The sequence below is a fragment of the Mastigoproctus giganteus genome, chromosome 1 (assembly GCF_048544385.1).
Source record: "Mastigoproctus giganteus isolate SK-2022 chromosome 1, ASM4854438v1, whole genome shotgun sequence".
Lineage (NCBI taxonomy): Eukaryota > Metazoa > Arthropoda > Arachnida > Uropygi > Thelyphonidae > Mastigoproctus > Mastigoproctus giganteus.
Genome location: NC_143575.1, coordinates 241,336,644 through 241,355,500, shown reverse-complemented (window position 1 = coordinate 241,355,500; position 18,857 = coordinate 241,336,644). Strand labels below are relative to the sequence as shown.

At 35.5% G+C, this 18,857-nt stretch overlaps 1 protein-coding gene across 1 annotated transcript in view; it reads right to left on the bottom strand.

Annotated features, from left to right (window-relative positions):
- Nt5c (5' nucleotidase C) overlaps window positions 1-18,857 on the bottom strand; it is a 167,190-nt gene that overhangs the window by 103,069 nt on the left and 45,264 nt on the right. Inside the window, exon 7 of the mRNA XM_090369349.1 lies at window positions 8,856-8,913. Within this exon, the coding sequence (XP_090225475.1) occupies window positions 8,856-8,913 (58 nt within the window). The remainder of the gene's footprint in view (window positions 1-8,855; window positions 8,914-18,857) is intronic.

The window sequence follows — 18,857 nt, the reverse complement described above, 5'->3', positions numbered from 1 at the left end:
TTTAAAAAGGTGCTTAAATGACATTGAAAACGTTTTAAATTTTTTTAGTGAAAATGATCCTGATTTAGGAAGAAGTGTTATTGTTAAGCGATCAGTGTTAAATGCAATAACTACATATAGGCAATTGTTAAATGAAAGAGAAAAAAAGCCTAAACAATCAACTTTAGACTCATATTTTAAAATGTGATTTCACTTTGTAAGTTGACTGTTTATTTAATAAAACTTTTCTTTGTTCGAAAAAAAAAAAAAGCTTTTCATTTTCTTTATGTAGGAACGTATCCCTATTCTGGCCATAGTATTTTTACCTCTGAAAACAAAGTTTCGCTTAACAAAGTAATTTCGTGGAACGCATCCTATTCGAGGTATGCCTGTAATCGTCTTCTGGGATGGTACAAGTGCATTCTAGCAGAATATGTCCTATGACGTTGCCTGTATTCTTTGAGAGTGGTTCACTGAACATGAAAGTGGCTTCCAGGTGTTACCTTGCCTGCTGAATTCTGGACATGTGATTGACAGATCCTGAATTTGGATTCTTCACCAAGGACTATTACAGATTTATGGGATACAATCTGGCTATATGGCACAACATACCTCCTGCAACGTTCAGAGGCCTTATAGAGAGCATGCCTTGCTGTGTGGTGGCAATATTGGCAGCAAGAGGAAGACATACTCATCATTAGGGAGGTGGTCATAATGTTTTTACCGTACAGTGTGCGTGTATGTGCATGTAATAACCAGCCACTTAGAGAAATGCTAAAAGCATAATAATGCTTTAATAAAAATATGAAGACTTAACTGAACAAGAGAAGATTATGAGGGCAGAGGCATACCCACAAATATATAGTATTAGCTGTGGAGCAGCATCTGGAAACTGTAGCTATTAGACTAAAATAGTCCATTCTGAAACATTAGACTTATAACAAAAAAATAAATGTAAGCTAAAAATAAAAACATAATTTTGATAGATTTAGCTTGAAATATAATAAACAAAATATTACAAAGATCTTTAAGAATAAATAAAGCTATATATAGTGTAATAACTACAATAGAGTAAGAACCCTACTTCCTTATCCCCGCATTAACAGAAAACAATGAAAATCCTCCTACCCAAACTAGAAGAGTGAGTTAAAACAAAGAGAGAACAAAGTACTCCTTGGTATAAGCCTAAAATATATTTATACATTAAGACAAAGTGTGAAAATAGTCCCCTCTCAGAATCTTAACAATAAAATTTTTAAAAGAATTAACAATTTTATTAAAAGAAAGAAGCAAAATACCAACTGCATAAAAATAAATAACAGGCCAGAAACTGACCAGATAAAAGATAGCAGTCTCAAAGTTTAAGGCAAAATAGCAGATAATAACACTAGTCACTGACAAGCCAAAGTAGACATACTGGAAAGGAAGGGCAGTGAAATTTAGAAGTGCCAAGTGATAAAATACAGAATGTTTCAAAGTGAAATAAAATCACATATTTGGAATTTCCAAAGAATCTCAAGTTAAGATTACAAAAAAAAAAAAAAAAAAAACCCACCTTGCCTACAGAACATATAGATATAGCATTCGTTGTTTGAAAGGTTATATACCTATATGTGGACAGTAATAAACTCTTTTCTACACTTCTGCTTTCTTGGCACAGATACCATAAAAAGGAGTTCGTGCCATACTTTTTTCATGAAAATTTGTCTATTAGAGCAATATTTCCTGGTTAATGACTGCCTTAGGCACTATAGTATATGAACTAAGTAAGTAAAGACTTAAGTTGAATCAAAGATGATTCTTTGATTCCATTAAAACCAACCTGAAAGATATTAATCACCTTCATAAATATGAAGGACATAATTGCTATTTGTGGAGAATTGAAGGCTATTGGATACAACATATTTGTATGTAGCTGAGTAAATATTTTATTAAAAGAAAGAAGAAAACTACTTAGGTTGTTTGAAGATAATATAGCACTCAAAACCTGCACTGGTATTATTATGTTTATTTCTGAATTAGAAATATGTACTTAATGGAGTCAAACATTTCCTGATATTTTATTACTTCTTCAGGTCTTTGCAATATCACCATCACAAAAGTTCCCTTCAATCATAAGAATGTGTTGAACTTCAAAAACAACAAGTTCTCGTGACAAAAATGATCTTTTGTGACAGTGATATTGCAAAGACAGCTTTCACTGAAAAAGCGGTAAGAAAGTAGTGCAAAACACTTGACTCCATTATGTACATATTTCTAAGTGGAAATAAACATTATAATACAACATAGATTTTGAGCACTTTATTATCTTCACACAACACAGTTAACTTATGCATTATACTGCTCAAGGTATAGAAGCACAAGCAAAATACTTGTGCTTCTTTCTTTTAACTCAACACCTGAAATCTTCAAGTAAAATACTTTCTTGCTCTGCATACTAAATATAAGTGTTATGTTTCATAAAAATGTTGTTTTGTATGTGAAGAGGGCAACATAGCACAGAACTGACTGCACGCTGTCACCTTTTTCACACTTCTTTGCTCTGCATATTAAGTGTTAGGTTTTATAAAAATATTATGTTTTATATGTAAAGAGGGCAACAAGGCACAGTCAGCACAGGACAAGGAAGCACTGATCATGCAGAAACAGCCTTATATGGAGTGAAAAAAGTACTCCATTTCATATAAAATTAAAGTTAATGAAGCATTCTAGAGATTTGTTAAGGTTTTAAACAAGAATAGTAACCATTTAAGTAACTTTGATCAATTTTCAAGTTCATCTGCTGAGAAAGTGAAAGAAGACATTTTAATTAGGCCATAGATAAGAAAGTTCCTGTTAACCATGGCCTAATTTTTATTAGGCCATTGTTAACAGGAGAGGCTGCTTCTACAGGAATGGAATTAACTTAAATAGAAAGGGCGCAAGAATACTTGCATTGCATTGCTTCTAGTGAAATGAGCAGCAGCCCAGAAAGCAAGGTGCTGGGGATTTCCAGGACTGTTGGGAGTTATCATGGAGCAAGTAAATACATGGGCTGTGTTAGGATAATTAAGAGTAAGAACAGGTGCATGTATACTTGCATGTACACTAATGCTAGGAGTTTAGTAAATAAATTTCATGAATTTGAGGTGCTGGTCAAGACATCAAAGTCAGATATTGTTGAGCTATCAGAGACGTAGTGTTGCACAGTTATAAGGAATGTATAATTGGAATTTGCAGAGTACAATGTGTACAGAAAGGATAGACAGGATAGGAAGAGAGGAGGGGTTATGCTGTTAATTAAGAAACACCTAAAATCTAAAGAAGTGCATCCAGCTGACATGGATGGACAGTGCACACAATGTTGAGTCAGTTTGGTGTGACATAAGCACTGAGAAAGTTGAAAGTAGGAGCATGTTATAAGCCTCTGAACAACTGTACAGAGAAATAGTGGGCCAATAAATCAAACTGTCATATAATGGGAGATTTTAACTTTCCAGATATTGACTGGAACTTGGTTGGTCACTCGCACACTAGCAAGGCTTTTGTGGATTTATCGGATGATTGTTTTCTACAGCAGCATGTTCGAGAGGCAACTAGAGGAGATAATACTCTTGGTCTGATTATCAGCAGTGGTTATTCATGCATTAAGAATCTACAGATAAAGGAACCACTAGGTGACAGTGGCCACAGTGTGCTGATGTGGGATTTACTTGAAGATGTAACTACCATCAGGGATAAAGGGAAGGGTTTCTGCTTTCATAAAGGTGACTAAGGTGGTTTCAGACAGTTTTTAAATTCTATACTGTGGGATTAACTGATGTGTTACCAACAGCAAATTCTAAATGGAAAGCATTCAAGAAAGTAATCTTGGAAGCTACTAGACTTTTCATACCGACTAAGAAATAGTGTTCAAAGTTTAGGCCTAAATGGATGGCAGATGAACTTATGAGACTCGTGGCAGAAAATAAAAATGCATGGGATGCATATAAATTATCAGGTGACACACAAGACTATGGTAGTTATAAGCTAGTCTGTAATCAAGTCAAAAAGGAGGTCAGGCAGGCAAAGGCAGATTATGAGAAATGCTTGACAAAGGATGCAAAGACAAATAGCAAGGCTTCTTTATTTATGTAAACTCTAGAAGAAAGGGGATGAATCAGATTGGTCTACTTGACATCAACAATTCAATTGTTGATGAACCTGCTGAGGTAGCCACCAAACAATGAGTATTTTCCATCTACATTCGCATATGAGTAAGTGTGTATGTAAGTGGAGGCTAGAAGCTTATCAAACTCTGGCAGGGAGCTAAATGAACAACTGATTTTGTAATAACTGAGAGCAAAGTGTAGGAGAAACTGAACATAAGAAGTGCATCTGGAATGGATGGGATCTATTCGGTTATATCAAAGGAGGCAGCAAAGGAAGTAAGCAAACTCTTAGCCATAATTACGAAAGCTTCCTTGGACTCAGGGAAGGTCCCCATGGTCTGGAGATGTGCGAATGTGTCTCCAATTCACAAAGGGGATCAAAGGGTGACATGAGTAATCACAGACCTGTTAGTTTAACTTCTGTTCCAGGAAAATAATGGAATCACTGGTTAAAGAAGCAATGCAGGATCATTGAGACAAGATTGCAGTTATAGTTCATACACAGAATGGGTTTATTAAGTGGATATCTTGTCTGACAAATCTGATTGGATACTATGATGTGTTCACAAAGAAACTGGATGCAAAAAATAATTTTGATATCATACACTTGGGTTTTAGGAAAGCATTTGATACTGTTGCACATGGAAGACTACTGTGCAAATTGGAGCAGTATGGCATTAAGGGCAAGTTAATACAATGGATAAAAAGATGGTTGAGTGGGAGAATGTATTAGGGGAGACCCCCCCCCCCTCCGAGTTCAGTGTTGGGCCCATTGTTGTTTTCTGTATTTATCAATGATATTGATGAAGGTATATCAGGGTTAATGTCTAAGTGTGCAGACGATAAGAAGGGTGTCAGGGTTGTTAATGACAGTAATAATAGTATACTACTGCAACAGGATCCAGAAAAGTTAGGCTAATGAGCTGAAAGGTGGCGACTGAAGTTTAACATTGACAAACATAAATTACTGCATATGGGTAAAAGTAAATCCCAGGGAAACATACCAACTGTGTGGCACTACACTTGGGGTGGTAGAGAATGAAAAAGACCTGGGAGTAATTGTGAAGTCAGATGTGAAGTTTTCTGGGGAATGCAGACAGGCTGCCAGATCAGGTCATGGGGTATTGTCAATGATATTCAGGAATTTTGCTAAGAGGGAAAAGGAGGTGATTATCCTTTTGTATAAGGCAACAGTCAGGCCACACATTGAGTACTGTTAAAAAACTACAAAGTAGCTGTTGTAGGCATCATTTGCTCTTTCTCATATTGTGCTCTGCCTTCACGACGAGTTGCCATTATATTGCACTACCTCGAATAAGTAACGCTTCACTAATAGAGAAGACTATTGTTACTTATTCTCAGTGAGTACCACCACCCAGACATGTTTCAAGGCTATTGGCCTATCATCAGTGGGTGGGCAGGTACCCTGGTATTGCAGACATGACGACCCAATTGTGAAGATAATCACACAATATGAGAGATGCCAAAAGGTGTATATGACAATATTTAAAATAACTAAATGCACAAGGCATAATACATTAGGAGTTTAATATCTATATAATATCGGTGTGTAGATACACCATAGACAACTCTTAAAAAACTACAAAGTAGTTGTTGTAGGCATCATTTGCTCTTTCTCATAATGTGCTCTGCCTTCACGATGAGTTGCCATGATATTGCACTACCTTGAATAAGTAATGCTTCACTAATAGAGAAGACTATTGTTACTTATTCTCAGTGAGTACCACCACCCAGACATGAAGGCAGAGCACAATATGAGAAAGAGCAAATGATGCTTACAACAACTACTTTGTAGTTTTTTAAGAGTTATCTATGGTGTATCTACACACCGATATTATATAGATATTAAACTCATAATGTATTATGCCTTGTGCATTTAGTTATTTTAAATATTGTCATATACACCTTTTGCCATCTCTCATATTGTGTGATTATCTTCACAGCTGGGTCGTCATGTCTGCAATACCAGGGTACCTGCCCACCCACTGATACGCCAATAGCCTTGAAACATGTCTGGGTGGTGGTACTCACTGAGAATAAGTAACAATAGTCTTCTCTATTAGTGAAGCGTTACTTATGTTACTTATTCGAGGTAGTGCAATATCATGGCAACTTGTCGTGAAGGCAGAGCACAATATGAGAAAGAGCAAATGATGCCTACAACAACTACTTTGTAGTTTTTTTAAGAGTTGTCTTGGTGTATCTACACACCAATATTATATAGATATTAAACTCTTAATGTATTATGCCTTGTGCATTTAATTATTTTAAATATTGAGTACTGTGTACAGGTCTACAGGTGTCATTTAAGGAAGGATGTACAGCTGCTGAATCAAGTACAGAGAAGGGCAATGAGATCTGTTAGTGGAACAAAGGGTTGCTGTTACCAAGAAAGGCTTAAATTCTGCAAATCGCAGTGCCTGGAGACTAGGCACCTGCGATGTGATCTAATTGGGGTGTATAAGGCCTTGAACAGTTTGAGCAAGCTCAATGCTGATGGGATTCTTCCTCTCACTCAGATTACTTACCTGAGGGGACATAAATTCAAATTGAGGAAACACATTTGTAGAATAGATGTGTGGAAATTTGCCTTTAGCCAGTGGGTGGTTGATAGTTGGAACAAACTTCCATCTTGTAGTGGAAGTCAACAACTTAAATAGGTTCAAAGCAGAACTAGACAAATGTTTGGAGTGAATGGATGGATGAAATGGGAAGAGGTTTTTATTTTTTTTATTTTGGCTGATGCTATATAAGCTTGCTTTCTTGCATCATATGCTAATGCTAAAGTAAACTATAGATGAGAAATATGAAGAAAAGATGATCTTAGTTGAAAAATAGACAGCCTCCGTAGCCGAGTGGGAGTGCAGTAGCACACGCTCTTCAAGTAGACCGGGGTTCAAGCCCCTGACTGCTGAATACGGTCAATCTGCCAACCCACACTGGGCCAGCGTGGTAGATTATGGTCCATTTCCCTCAACATGAATTGTTGAGGAGGCTTCCATCTGCAGTGGGTTGATAATGGCTGCATTTTACTTTACTTTTAGTTGAAAAATAAGCATGGATTGTCTTCAAAGATGATGTTTACATCATTAGAAAGCAAGAAGGATGCCAATTACAGAAATACCATCGAAAATATACTCAAATTTAAAAATGTGTAAGATGAGCTTGAAGGTTCATTTACTGCACTCTGAGACAGACATTTTCCAGAAAATCTTGGTTTGATTGGTTGGGAAATAGGGTGAGTAATACCTCCAAAATTTAAATGAAATGGAAAGAGGGTACCAGGGAAGGTGAAACGTAAACATGGGTGCTTACTGCCAATCTTTGTGAAAGGGAAATGGATAAAAGAAAAATCACAAATGTTTATGTACGGCCAGAAGACTTAAGAGTTTATTTCAAGAAATCTGGTGAATCTGTAAAATAAATTTACTTTTGTATTAATACTGTTCAATTTTATTCAATTCAATTGAATTTTGTCTGTTTAATTACAAAAAAAAAGTACATAAATTATTATATGGATAAATTAAGTAAAATTTATAAATTAAGCAAAAATGTGTTTCTTGATCAATAACATAACCTTTTGCAGTTTGTTATTGATAAAAACTGTGTAGTGCTTCCAGTTAAAAGATAAGAACTGTGTAGTGCTTCCTGCTCATCGTGGACTAATGTTATTAGTGGAGTCTCTCAGGGTTCAGTGTTGGGTCAATTGTTGTTTTCTGTATTTGCATAAATGATATTGATGATGGTATATCAAGCTTAATGTCCAAGTTTGCAGACAATACAAAGGTTGGCAGGATTGTTAAGGACACTACTTACAGTATGCTGCTCCTGCAACAGGATCTGGAAAGGTTGAGCAGATGGGCTGAGAGGTGGCAAATGAAGTTTAATATTGACAAATGTAAAGTATTACATATGGGAAACAGTAACCCCCAGAGTAATGTATCAACTCTGTGGTACTACACTGACAGTGGTAGAGAATGAAAGGGACTTGGGGGTGATTGTGCAGGCAGATATGAAGTTTTCTGAGCAGTGCAGACAGGCTGCAAGAGTAGCTCATGGTGTCTTGTCAATGATATACAGGAATCTTTCTAGCAGGGATAAGGAGGTGATTATTCCCTTGTATAAGTCACACCTTGAGTACTGTAAACAGGGGGTGGAGGCCTCATTTCAAGAAGGATGTAGAGCTGCTGGAACGAGTACAGAGAAGGGCAACAAGATTAGTGAATGGAACAAAGGGTTGCTCTTATGAAGAAAGACTTAAGTTTTTCTAATTACAGTGTCTGGAGACTAGGCACCGGCGAGGTGATCTGATAGAGGTATTAAAGCCTTGAATGTGCTGAGCATGCTCAATGCTGATGGGATTCTTCCTCTTGCTCAGAATAATCACCTGAAAGGGCATAAATTCAAATTGAGGAAAGACAGATGTAGGATAGATGTGTGGAAATTTGCCTTTTAGCCAGTGGGTAGTTTGTTGGTGGAACAGACTTCCATCCTTTGTTGTGGAAGTTGATAGCCTAAATAAATTTAAGGCTCAGCTGGACAGGTATTTCGAACGAATGGAGGGGTGAAATGGGAGTGGTTTTTTATTTTTTTTTTTGGCTGATGCTGCATAAGCTTGCTTTCTTGCATCATATGCCTCTACTAATGCTAATGCTAAAAAAAGTGATATAAAAAATCTATAACATGAGAGGAATTTTTAGCAGTAGTAATAAATTCAAAACTTACCTATGTTTGAAACATTGAACATATTATGAATTACAGGATGAATACTTTTCACTGCATGCTGTAAGGAGAACATTAGACCATTATAGTTATACAAAAATCACTAGATGCTTGAGATCGTCATGTAAAATACTTTTTTGCTTGGCATATACTAAAAGAAGTGACCCATTAATCATCCAAACAGTCAAAATGGCTATGTACTACTCTTAAAGATGGTGTCATGTTCAAAATGCTTTAAATGGCTTTTCACATAATAAAGGTTAATATAGTAATGTTTTTTCTGGATTGTTGTATTTAAAGTGAAACTTCAATTTTAAAATATATCATTCTATTTCAAAATTCCTCAATGGTTTTTTGCAATTTAAATATTTCTATCAATTACAAAATTCCATAAGAATAATATTAATGTATCCTCAACCCTGAAATCAATTACTACATTTTAACACTGGAGCAAAAATGGCAATGACAAAAGATTTCAATTTTTAGCACCACAAGTCATGCAAGCATATGCACATTGCTGTAATAATGCGTAATTGTTAAGCGCAATTTACCATAGTTATGATATCAAAAAATCATCATTTGGTTAATAAAAAGTCAACAGGAATCCATATTTCATAGTGACTGTTCAGGAAATAGTTCACTCACAGTTCATGCACATTGTGATTCATATCCATTTTGCAGTGTTTGCTTTCATTGACATAATCATGCTGATAAATCAGAGTTCTACAGAGTTAAGTGGACTTTTAAGTGTACTCTTTTTCCATTGTCACAAAGCCAAAGTTATTATTTTCATATTACAGTAGACTCTCGGTTTTCCGGGATAGATGGTAAAAACAAATTCCCGGATAATCCAAAAATACAGCAAGTCCCCAACATACGTAAGAGTTACTTTCCAGGACTTCTTACGTAACTCAGGAATGACTAATAAAATATTGCTACTATATCCCTGATATGCCAAAATTACAAAAACCACATAATATCCTCAGACGAATGAAGAAAAATAGTTATTTTTAATTAGTTCAATTAAAATGCTAAAATTAAAATTCAGCTAATGCGCTCCCGAGCGTGTTAGCTGTAACCATTCATCACGTCCAAGAACAACGGCTTCCAGGAGGGGGTGTAGACGTACACCCCTATCCCCATTAATAGTATTGCTAGCTGCCCCAATATGTAAGCTCTCAAGCCATTTATGGTCCCAGAACCCTTGTGCATGATCTGTGATGACAGCATCCTCTGGGGAAATTTGATGTTTCTCCCAGAAATGTTTTGCCTCAGCAGACTTCCCATAATTTGCAGACTTTATTGCATTTACATGCTCCCCCAGCTGGTCTTTCAATCACCGCCCCGTCTCACCCACATAACATGTAAACACAATAAAGTTCGCAAATTATGGGAAGTCTGCTGTGGCAGAACATTTCTGGGAGAAACAACATCAAATTTTCCCGGAGGATGCTGTCATCACAGATCATGCACAAGGGTTCTGGGACTGTAAATGGCTTGAGAGGTTATGTATTGGGGCAGCTAGCAATACTATTAATAGGGATGTACGTCTACATCCCCTCCTGGAAACCGTTGTTCTTGGACGTGATGAACGGTTTTAGCTAATGCACTCCCGAGCCATTTCCGGTCCCGATGTGCAAATGGAAAATTCCAACTGTGGAACCATGTGACGTGTGCCGTGGATCTGCTATTTAAGGATGTGCCGCACAGTAGACATATGCTGCTGAGGAAGGAGACTGCTGCCTCCGAAAGCTACAGCAAATTTTATCGCTTTTAATTTCTATTTTTAGTATATTTTATCAGTGTTATTTATATTTTTATTGTAAATATATATCTATTTTATACTTATTTTATTGTAAATAAAGTGTTTTTAGTTACAGTATTGAATTTATTTATCTATCTTCTGGCTGATGTGAAGCTTAATCATCAACATAAATTGTTCCAGCGTTGTAGACCTATTTAGAGATAAATCAGTTACCGTATTTCTCAGTTATGGTATCTTCAGTTAGAGATTAAATACAGTCCATTCCGGTTATTTGGGACCACCGGGACTAGTGCATTTTGGCCCGATTAAGCGGCTGCCCCAATTATCCGAAGTTTCACGTAAATAGTTAAAAATACAATGTTCCCCCCCCCTTTTCACAATTGGTTCACTGTACAATCAAATCACGTTACGACGAACTCACCATAGTAAAGTACCGTTCACTATATGATGTGCAGTAAGCGTTGGTCATTGTGATCACGTTTGTGAATTGAATTTTAATTCTATTACACAGCGATTCTAATTAGCAAAAATAGGAGGAATATTATCCACAGGCTATAAAAGCAAAGATATATTAAGCACAAATTTACCCTTTATTACTTTATTACCTTACCAATTAAAAAATACGTGATAATCGGAATAATTAATACGTACTGTAATATGTACATACGAACTAGTTGACATTTCTGTTTACTGACATTTGTGGGTGGGGATTAAAATTTAAAACAGTAAAAAGATAAGCAATCAATAACAAAGAACACGGTGCACACACAAATTGCAAGTAACACGACACACACAAGTGAGAACGGAGTAACGAGTTACAAAGCTTTAAAAATAGGAATGAAGAGAAGATCTGAAAATTAATTTTTTTTATTTGATTGAAGATTTCATGGAAGTGTAAACACATTTTACCATAATAACCCACAGAATTCCAGCTGTCGGTATTATCGCAAATTCAGTAAGATAGAGTTTACTGTCCGTTTATTATAGATTTCATCTTGCTCAGAATAATCACCTCAGAGGGCATAAATTCAAATTGAGGAAGGACGGATGTCGGATAGATGTGCGGAAATTTGCCTTTGGCCAGCGGGTGGTTGGTTGGTGGAACCGACTTCCATCACTTGTTGTTGAAGTTGATAGCCTAAACAAATTTAAAGCTCAACTGGACAGGTATTTCGAACGAACGGAGGGGTGAAATGGGAGTGGTGTGTGTTTTTTTTTTTTTTTTTTTTTTTTTTTCGCTGATGCTGAATAAGCTTGCTTTCTTGCATCATATGCCTCTACTAATGCTAATTTCACTAACAGAAAAGCCCAATACACAGGTGACTGCTAATTGTTTTTATTGTTTTATGGTTGGGACCTCCAGAATTTCGACCGAACCACGTGGTACCTTTGGAGACAATTGTAATCTCCAGTGCTGCAGCCTCCTGCCCCGATTAAACGGCATGCTGTCCCAATTAAGCGAAGTAAACCCTGGCTATTTTCTTGATTGGTTTCTGTTTTTTAAGATTTGCCCCAAATAAACAGCTGCCCCGATTAACCGGTGGCCCAAATAACCGGAATCCACTGTATTTGAAAATAATAGCATATGCCATCTTTTTTTAGACTATGAAATCATTAGAATAGTAAAAACTGATAATGATTTAAGAAAGACAAAATATACATGAACTGATAGATAGCTTGCATGACATTAGAGTTTGTTACTGGCTGCATATTTCCAGAAAACAGAGAATGAAAGTATAAACGAGGAAGAAGGAAAGTTGGCTTTATGAGTTTGAAGTTGGACAGTAAAAGGATTGACTGGTTGCGGCACGTGTTCAGAAGAAGGATGTGGAATTACAGAAGTCAATTCAGAAGAACAGTGCTCATGGAATATCTACAGAAAAGGCACATAGCAGAAATAGAATATCTATGAGAGAGAGACTAAGAATTGGATCATTAATTAAGCTATCTGCCCTCTTTTGAATTGAGCCTAGAAGCCTGAGACAGGTTATGCAGGACAATATTCCATGGTAGAGTGAATTTGGGTAGCTGTTTAGAAAAGAAGTTCGCTGAGAGTATAAAGAGAAAACCAAGTTTTTTAGATGGAAAGGATGCAATATTTGTGATGTGCTTATGCAAGAGAGATTAGAAGTCAGGGTAATCTCTAATAGAGATATGTGATCTTGTCTAGGAATCTGAGTGTCATCAAAGATAAGTACAGGAGCAGAAGAAACATTTTTGTGAGATATAAGACAGGACTGAGTTTTAGAAGAATTTAAATTAAGTAAGTTACCTTGCTCCACTGGAGATCAGCATTTAAGGAATTTGTGGTGGATATTCGAGAAGTTGAAGCTGTTTTTTGCAGGGCAAGGTTTCTCAAACTGGAAGGTGGAATTGCAATGTGTTATCATCAGCAAACTTAGGAATAGGATTTACAATGAAAGAAGGTCATTAATATACAAGAGAAAAAGAGTGGAAGAAAGAATTGAACCTTGGGGAACACCAAGGTTCAGTTCTTTCTTATTACATTAGTGGAGAAGTTAGAAGACTTCTCCACTAATGTAATAAAACTGTCAGAGAAAAACTGGATATCCAGTTACAAAAAACAGGTGGCAAACCATAAGATGGAAGCTTAATTAGAAAATGTTTATTCCAAAAACAATCAAGCCATTGAAATGTCAAGAGAAACTGCTTTAGTTTCACCAAACTTTTCCAATGAATTTGCCCACACACTGATGGAATTCATGTTGGTGATCATTGATCAGTTGGAAGGTTCCTAGACAGTTTAGGAGTTGATGTTTAATGAATTTCTCCATTACTTTAGAAAGAGCAGAAGTGCAATTGCATGAAAATTGAATGGGATTGATTTGTCATCCTTTTTAGGAACTGATTGGATACGAGCAAATTTCCAAGCAGAAGGAAAAATACCAGTGGAATAACGTTATAAAAAGGCAAAACAGAACAAGAATAAGTTCAGGGGCAAAGGTTTTGAGAAAAAGTGGAAAAATACCATCAGAACCTGGCACCAGGATTGTTCAAAATTCTTCTGACATCCTTTTGAAAGAAGAAGGTGTAAAGGGAATATTGCAGGCAGTTTACCAAAATCATCCATAAACGAGTTAGAAGAACCATTGTGTATTGACAGGGGAGGGAGTAAAGAATATACATTGTAAAGGTAAAATAGTTTTGATTTTCCTCTGTAAAGTAATTTTCCTTGTTTTGTGAAAAGTGAAGAAAATGAAAGTTCCTGTTAATAGTTTGCAGCTAATTTGTCTTCAAAAATTAGGCTGAAAGACAGGAAGTAACTAACCTACTAAAGAAGTTTAAATGATTTATTCCAACTAGAATTCTGAAGTAAAGACAAATTGTTTATTGGCAGAAATCTGTCTTGTGAAAAGTTGATATATAATTATACAGGTCTGATCAAAAGTTATGACTTTATTTTTCTAAAATAATTTTGGTATATACTATATTCGTAAGTGATCATATAAACTGTTCCAAAATTGCTGACACTTCTAGAAGCCTTCTGTTGCAAGCCGGTGGAGTTCTACTGTTGCATTCTGTTGGATGGTTGGAATGTCATCAAATCTTCATCCTTTCAATTTCATTTTGCGTTTTTGTGGAGAGCATCTGCCATATCCAAACAGCTGGTGATGTTTTCTATTTTTTTCTAACTGTATTGGAACCTCTGTACAATAAGTCTGGTTTATTACCTGACCAAGCTGAAGAAATTCACAATGAAAATGATATTCTGAATGTTGGGTGTGGAAGGAGATGAACATTTTAACATATGACTAAACCTGTCATGCCCTTTTTTTTTATTTGTTTGTTGAGGCAAATATGGAAATTTCTACTGAAACAACTAGAATTTCATTCTGAGGCCACGGCTGTATGCCCATGTTTCACCACTAGTCTTCAAACAATGCAAATGGCAAAATTAGGGTCCAGTACCATGTTATTTTCAGCTCCCTGAACAGTTCTAAATGGTGAAACTGTCACTCATCATTCAACAAACTTAGAACAAATTTTGTGACCTTTGATGTGCCAAGATTTCAGTCAAAATTTCCTGGCATGAGCCAAAGGAGATTCCCAGTTCATCAGTACAGCCACTCCCTGGCTTATGTAATAGTCAACTTATGGAAATTGGACTTTTAAGTTTTTGCTGGTCGGAGCAAACTTAAAAAAATCATGGAAACGTATTTTGCATCCTGGAGGAATAAATGGAGGTATCATGAATATTTCGTAATGTGAACCCAATAACACATTGTTTTTTTTTTTTTTTTTTTTTGGTAATTCGTTCCAAGACCTCGGAAGTTGAAATTTTTTCCACATAACTAAGCTATTTATCTCTCTAAAAGGTCATTTTTATAATGGAAATTGCACTATTTTCATTGTTATCATATGTTCAGTTATAAGAATCAATTTTGAACACCTTTGTGATATTTTTCTAAAGCACATTTCTGGAGGTCATTACCATAAAACTATAAAATCAATTTACACTTTCTGGTTTATTGGGCTTTTCTGTTAGTGCAACCTATTATAAACAGCTAGTAAACTCGATCTTATTGCATTTGCGATAATATCGATAACTGGTATTCTGTGGGTTTTTACGTTACTGTATTGTGGTGAAATGAGTTCCCTTTCACTGAAATCTTCAATCACATAAAACACATAAATAAATTTCGGAATCTTCTCTTCATTCCTATTTACTTATTACAATGGTGAAGGGAAAGCAACCAACAGAAAGTACAAGTGGTGGCAGTGCTAGGAAACGAAACAAAATTGATTTAGAAATGAAGATGAAAATGATTAAGAAGTATGCAGCAGGACAAGGTTTGTCATCTATTGCAAGGGAATTAGATCTCGCTGCTTAAACATTGAATACAATTCAAAGGACAGTGCTCATATAAAAGAACATGTTAAAGGATCAACGCATTTAAGATCAACAGTAATCACAAAACAGTGTTCAGGTGCTATATCGAAAATGGAACAGCTATTAATAATATGGATGGAAAATCAGATTCAGAAGCACGTGCCCCTGAGTCCAATGGGCATTCAAGCAAAAGCAAGAAGTATTTATGAAGATATTAAGGATAAGTACGGTGAACCCCAAGCCAAGTTCGTGGAAAGCAATGGGTAGTTTAATAGGTTCAAGAATCGTGCTGGTTTCCAAAACATTACAGTATGTGTTGAAGTCACCAATGCCGATTCTGAAACTGCAGAGAAATTGTGTTGTGTTGGAAAAAACCCATTCTAAATCTCCACAGCCCCCAACTTCCGCAGTGGTGTGCTTATCACCTGGAGAGTTAATTCTGGCAATGATGCTCAAAAGTTAAAACTTATGCCTGTCTCTCCTCACTTTTTGCAATTTTATAATTTTGTACACTTTTGTAATTTTTCCTGTGATTGAGATAAAAAAATTGAATAAATAATTCTATTTACATGTTCGTCGAACATTTCGTTTTTGCCTCAATCAAATTCAGTGCGCATAATTGTGAGTGCTGCATAAGCATTTTGGGAAATTCTCGGCCATTCTGGAAATATTTCATTAACTGATAAATAACGTCTTACTTAAAAAGCCTCATCAAATATAGTTAACATCCATAGTATTTCTGCTCTATTTTTCCTGTTTTTCATATAAAATTTGATGCATACACTGTCTCACTTTTGTATCCAATATGACTGCAACAGAGGCCTAAGATACAACTGAACTTTCACTGCTCTTTACTGATTTGGCAGAATGTGAAGATGCTCAAACCAGTAATTTGGTGACCTCCTTGGTGCTCTTCCTCCACTGCTTCTTTTGCAATAAATTTGTCTTAGAACACTTTTATAATACCTCATATGTAGATTATTCAGAATACAGTTACTTTCTATTTTATAAATGTCAGTTTATGAGTTAATGGATGGCTAAGTCACAGAGTACGGTATATAGCACTGATCATAACATGTGTAATGTAACAAGTCTAAAATTAATGTTACGTAAATTTATGTAAAATAATTAAAATTTTAATGGTGATTTCTTTTTCTTTTTTAAGTGCTATCGGTGGCGTTATATAATGTTTTTACAATTTGGAAGCAACTGGAATGGCTGCTTCATTATTATAAGCATATTAAGTGAAATTTGCACTTGTTAAGTTTAACTCTAGTAATAATGCCTAAAATATAATATATGAACATATAACAGTAGGAAATATGAACTGATAAGATGCCAGTCAGCCATTTTATCAGTTCATATTTCCTGCTGTTATGCATATCAAATAGTTTCAACTAATGTGATGGTTTCTGCTGTTTTCACCTCAAGTTTCAATCATAATTTCAGCTAATTTTTAATGGCTCTCCAAGCTATTCACATTTCTCATGTTTCAAGACTGTCGTTGTTATTGTGTTGTTGAGTATCTGAAGAATCAATCACAATAACACCTTTTTTTGCAGCTAGGAAGCATACCACACATCTGATTTGACAAAACTCAAAGAAAAATATAACTTGCATGACTTTAAATAATATTTTAAAAAATTATATATTAAAAAAGTCAGATATAGTTAACTGAATCACTGAATAACTGAGTCAAGAATCACTTTTCTGCAGCCAGTGTTCCTCAGTATGGTATAGTTAGGTTCACTCACTCACTACTTGTTTCAATCCAGCTAATCTTTGAGTAGCTCACTTCAAACAGTAAAACAGCTAATCTGGTTAGTTAAACATGATTTTTCATTTTTTCTTCAGTGTTCTGAAGGAAAGTCATCACAAAACCATGATGAATTTCCTTCAGGATACCATTTCAATCTAAATGTCTCTGTTGAGTTCTTGATCATTAACTTGATCATTTTCCCTACCACTGAAATCAGACTGACTGGATCACACTTCGCTCTTAGAATTGCCTTTATGTATTGGCAATATGTTGGCACTTCAACAATCTAAAGAAAATCTCTCTTTCTCTCTCTAATCCAATGATGTCTCCATTATTAATCATAATGGTTCAATGCATTATTTTGCTACCTCCCTCAAAATTACTCAGTACAGCCACCACTACCGTCTTACTCACCTTTACATTCAAAAACTTTTCCATTAAACAATCTTCTGTAATTTCAGTATTTATAATTTCATGCTTCTCAGCTTCACTCACAGTTTCTCATTCACTATGAATGGTCCTTCATCTATAAATATTGATAAGAAATACCTGTTTAATTCATCCACGACATCAGCTGGGGCATTTAAGACTTTCTAAACTCATTATGCAAGGATCTGATCTGATTCATTCTTTCTTTTCTTCTTTGTATTCCAATGTGAAAAACTCCTTGTTTTCATTTTTTGCTCTCTTATCCAGGATTCTTCATAATTAGCTTCTGTAAGCCTAACCTTTTTTTTTTTTTTTTATGGTACTATCTACTTGTAGCTGTTAGAGGCTTCAATATTTTTTATCACTTGGTAATTTTCCCACACCATCAGCTTTTTCTGCTCTATTAAACTGGCTAGCTCATTATTGATCCATCTCAACATCCTCCTTGCACTATATTTTCTTAAAGTATATATGCACTCTTGGCTTCTGTGACTATTGCTTTAAAGGTATGGGTAGCCCCATTTTGTGCTAGTCCAATTTGCGTCGATTCGCAATAGTGCCGATCACTAACCACAATGTCATTTTATTTTTATTTATTTATTTTTGCAGTTTTTTTATAAATTGAAAGTTTAAAATAGTCAGACAAAATTTATCATACTGTGCTATGTATCGTGCACTGTTCACGTGATTTAGGACAATCTAAGCCAATCAGCAATTAGTGCATTCATATAAGAGACGAGAAAGATTCCTGCCCTCAAAGTAACCACTCGTGGATCCGGGTAGTAAAGGTCCATATGGTGAAGCATTCAGTTGGTTGTTGTTTACGCTATTTACACGTGACGGAAATTTCTTACGCTAACATTTTTTTATTAATTGTGCTATTAATAAATTAAATAATAATAATAGTGATAGCTGTGTGCAGTTTTTTCCAATCGTGCTATAAAGTTTTTAATTTAATAGAATAAAGACATGCCATGTCTGGTAAAAGTAGTTAATTGAATCCTAGTGCAATATTTGGAGGATAGAATCTGATGAAAGCAGCCCTAATGTGTGTAGGGTTATGAATATGCCTCCATTGACTATTACTACAACTATGAAGAATGCTAATAAAATAAAACAATCGATGCAAAGTGGTAGGTAAAATTTTTTGTGCATGGAACCTAACCCTACGATTGCCAATTGATTTCATTATATAAAGGG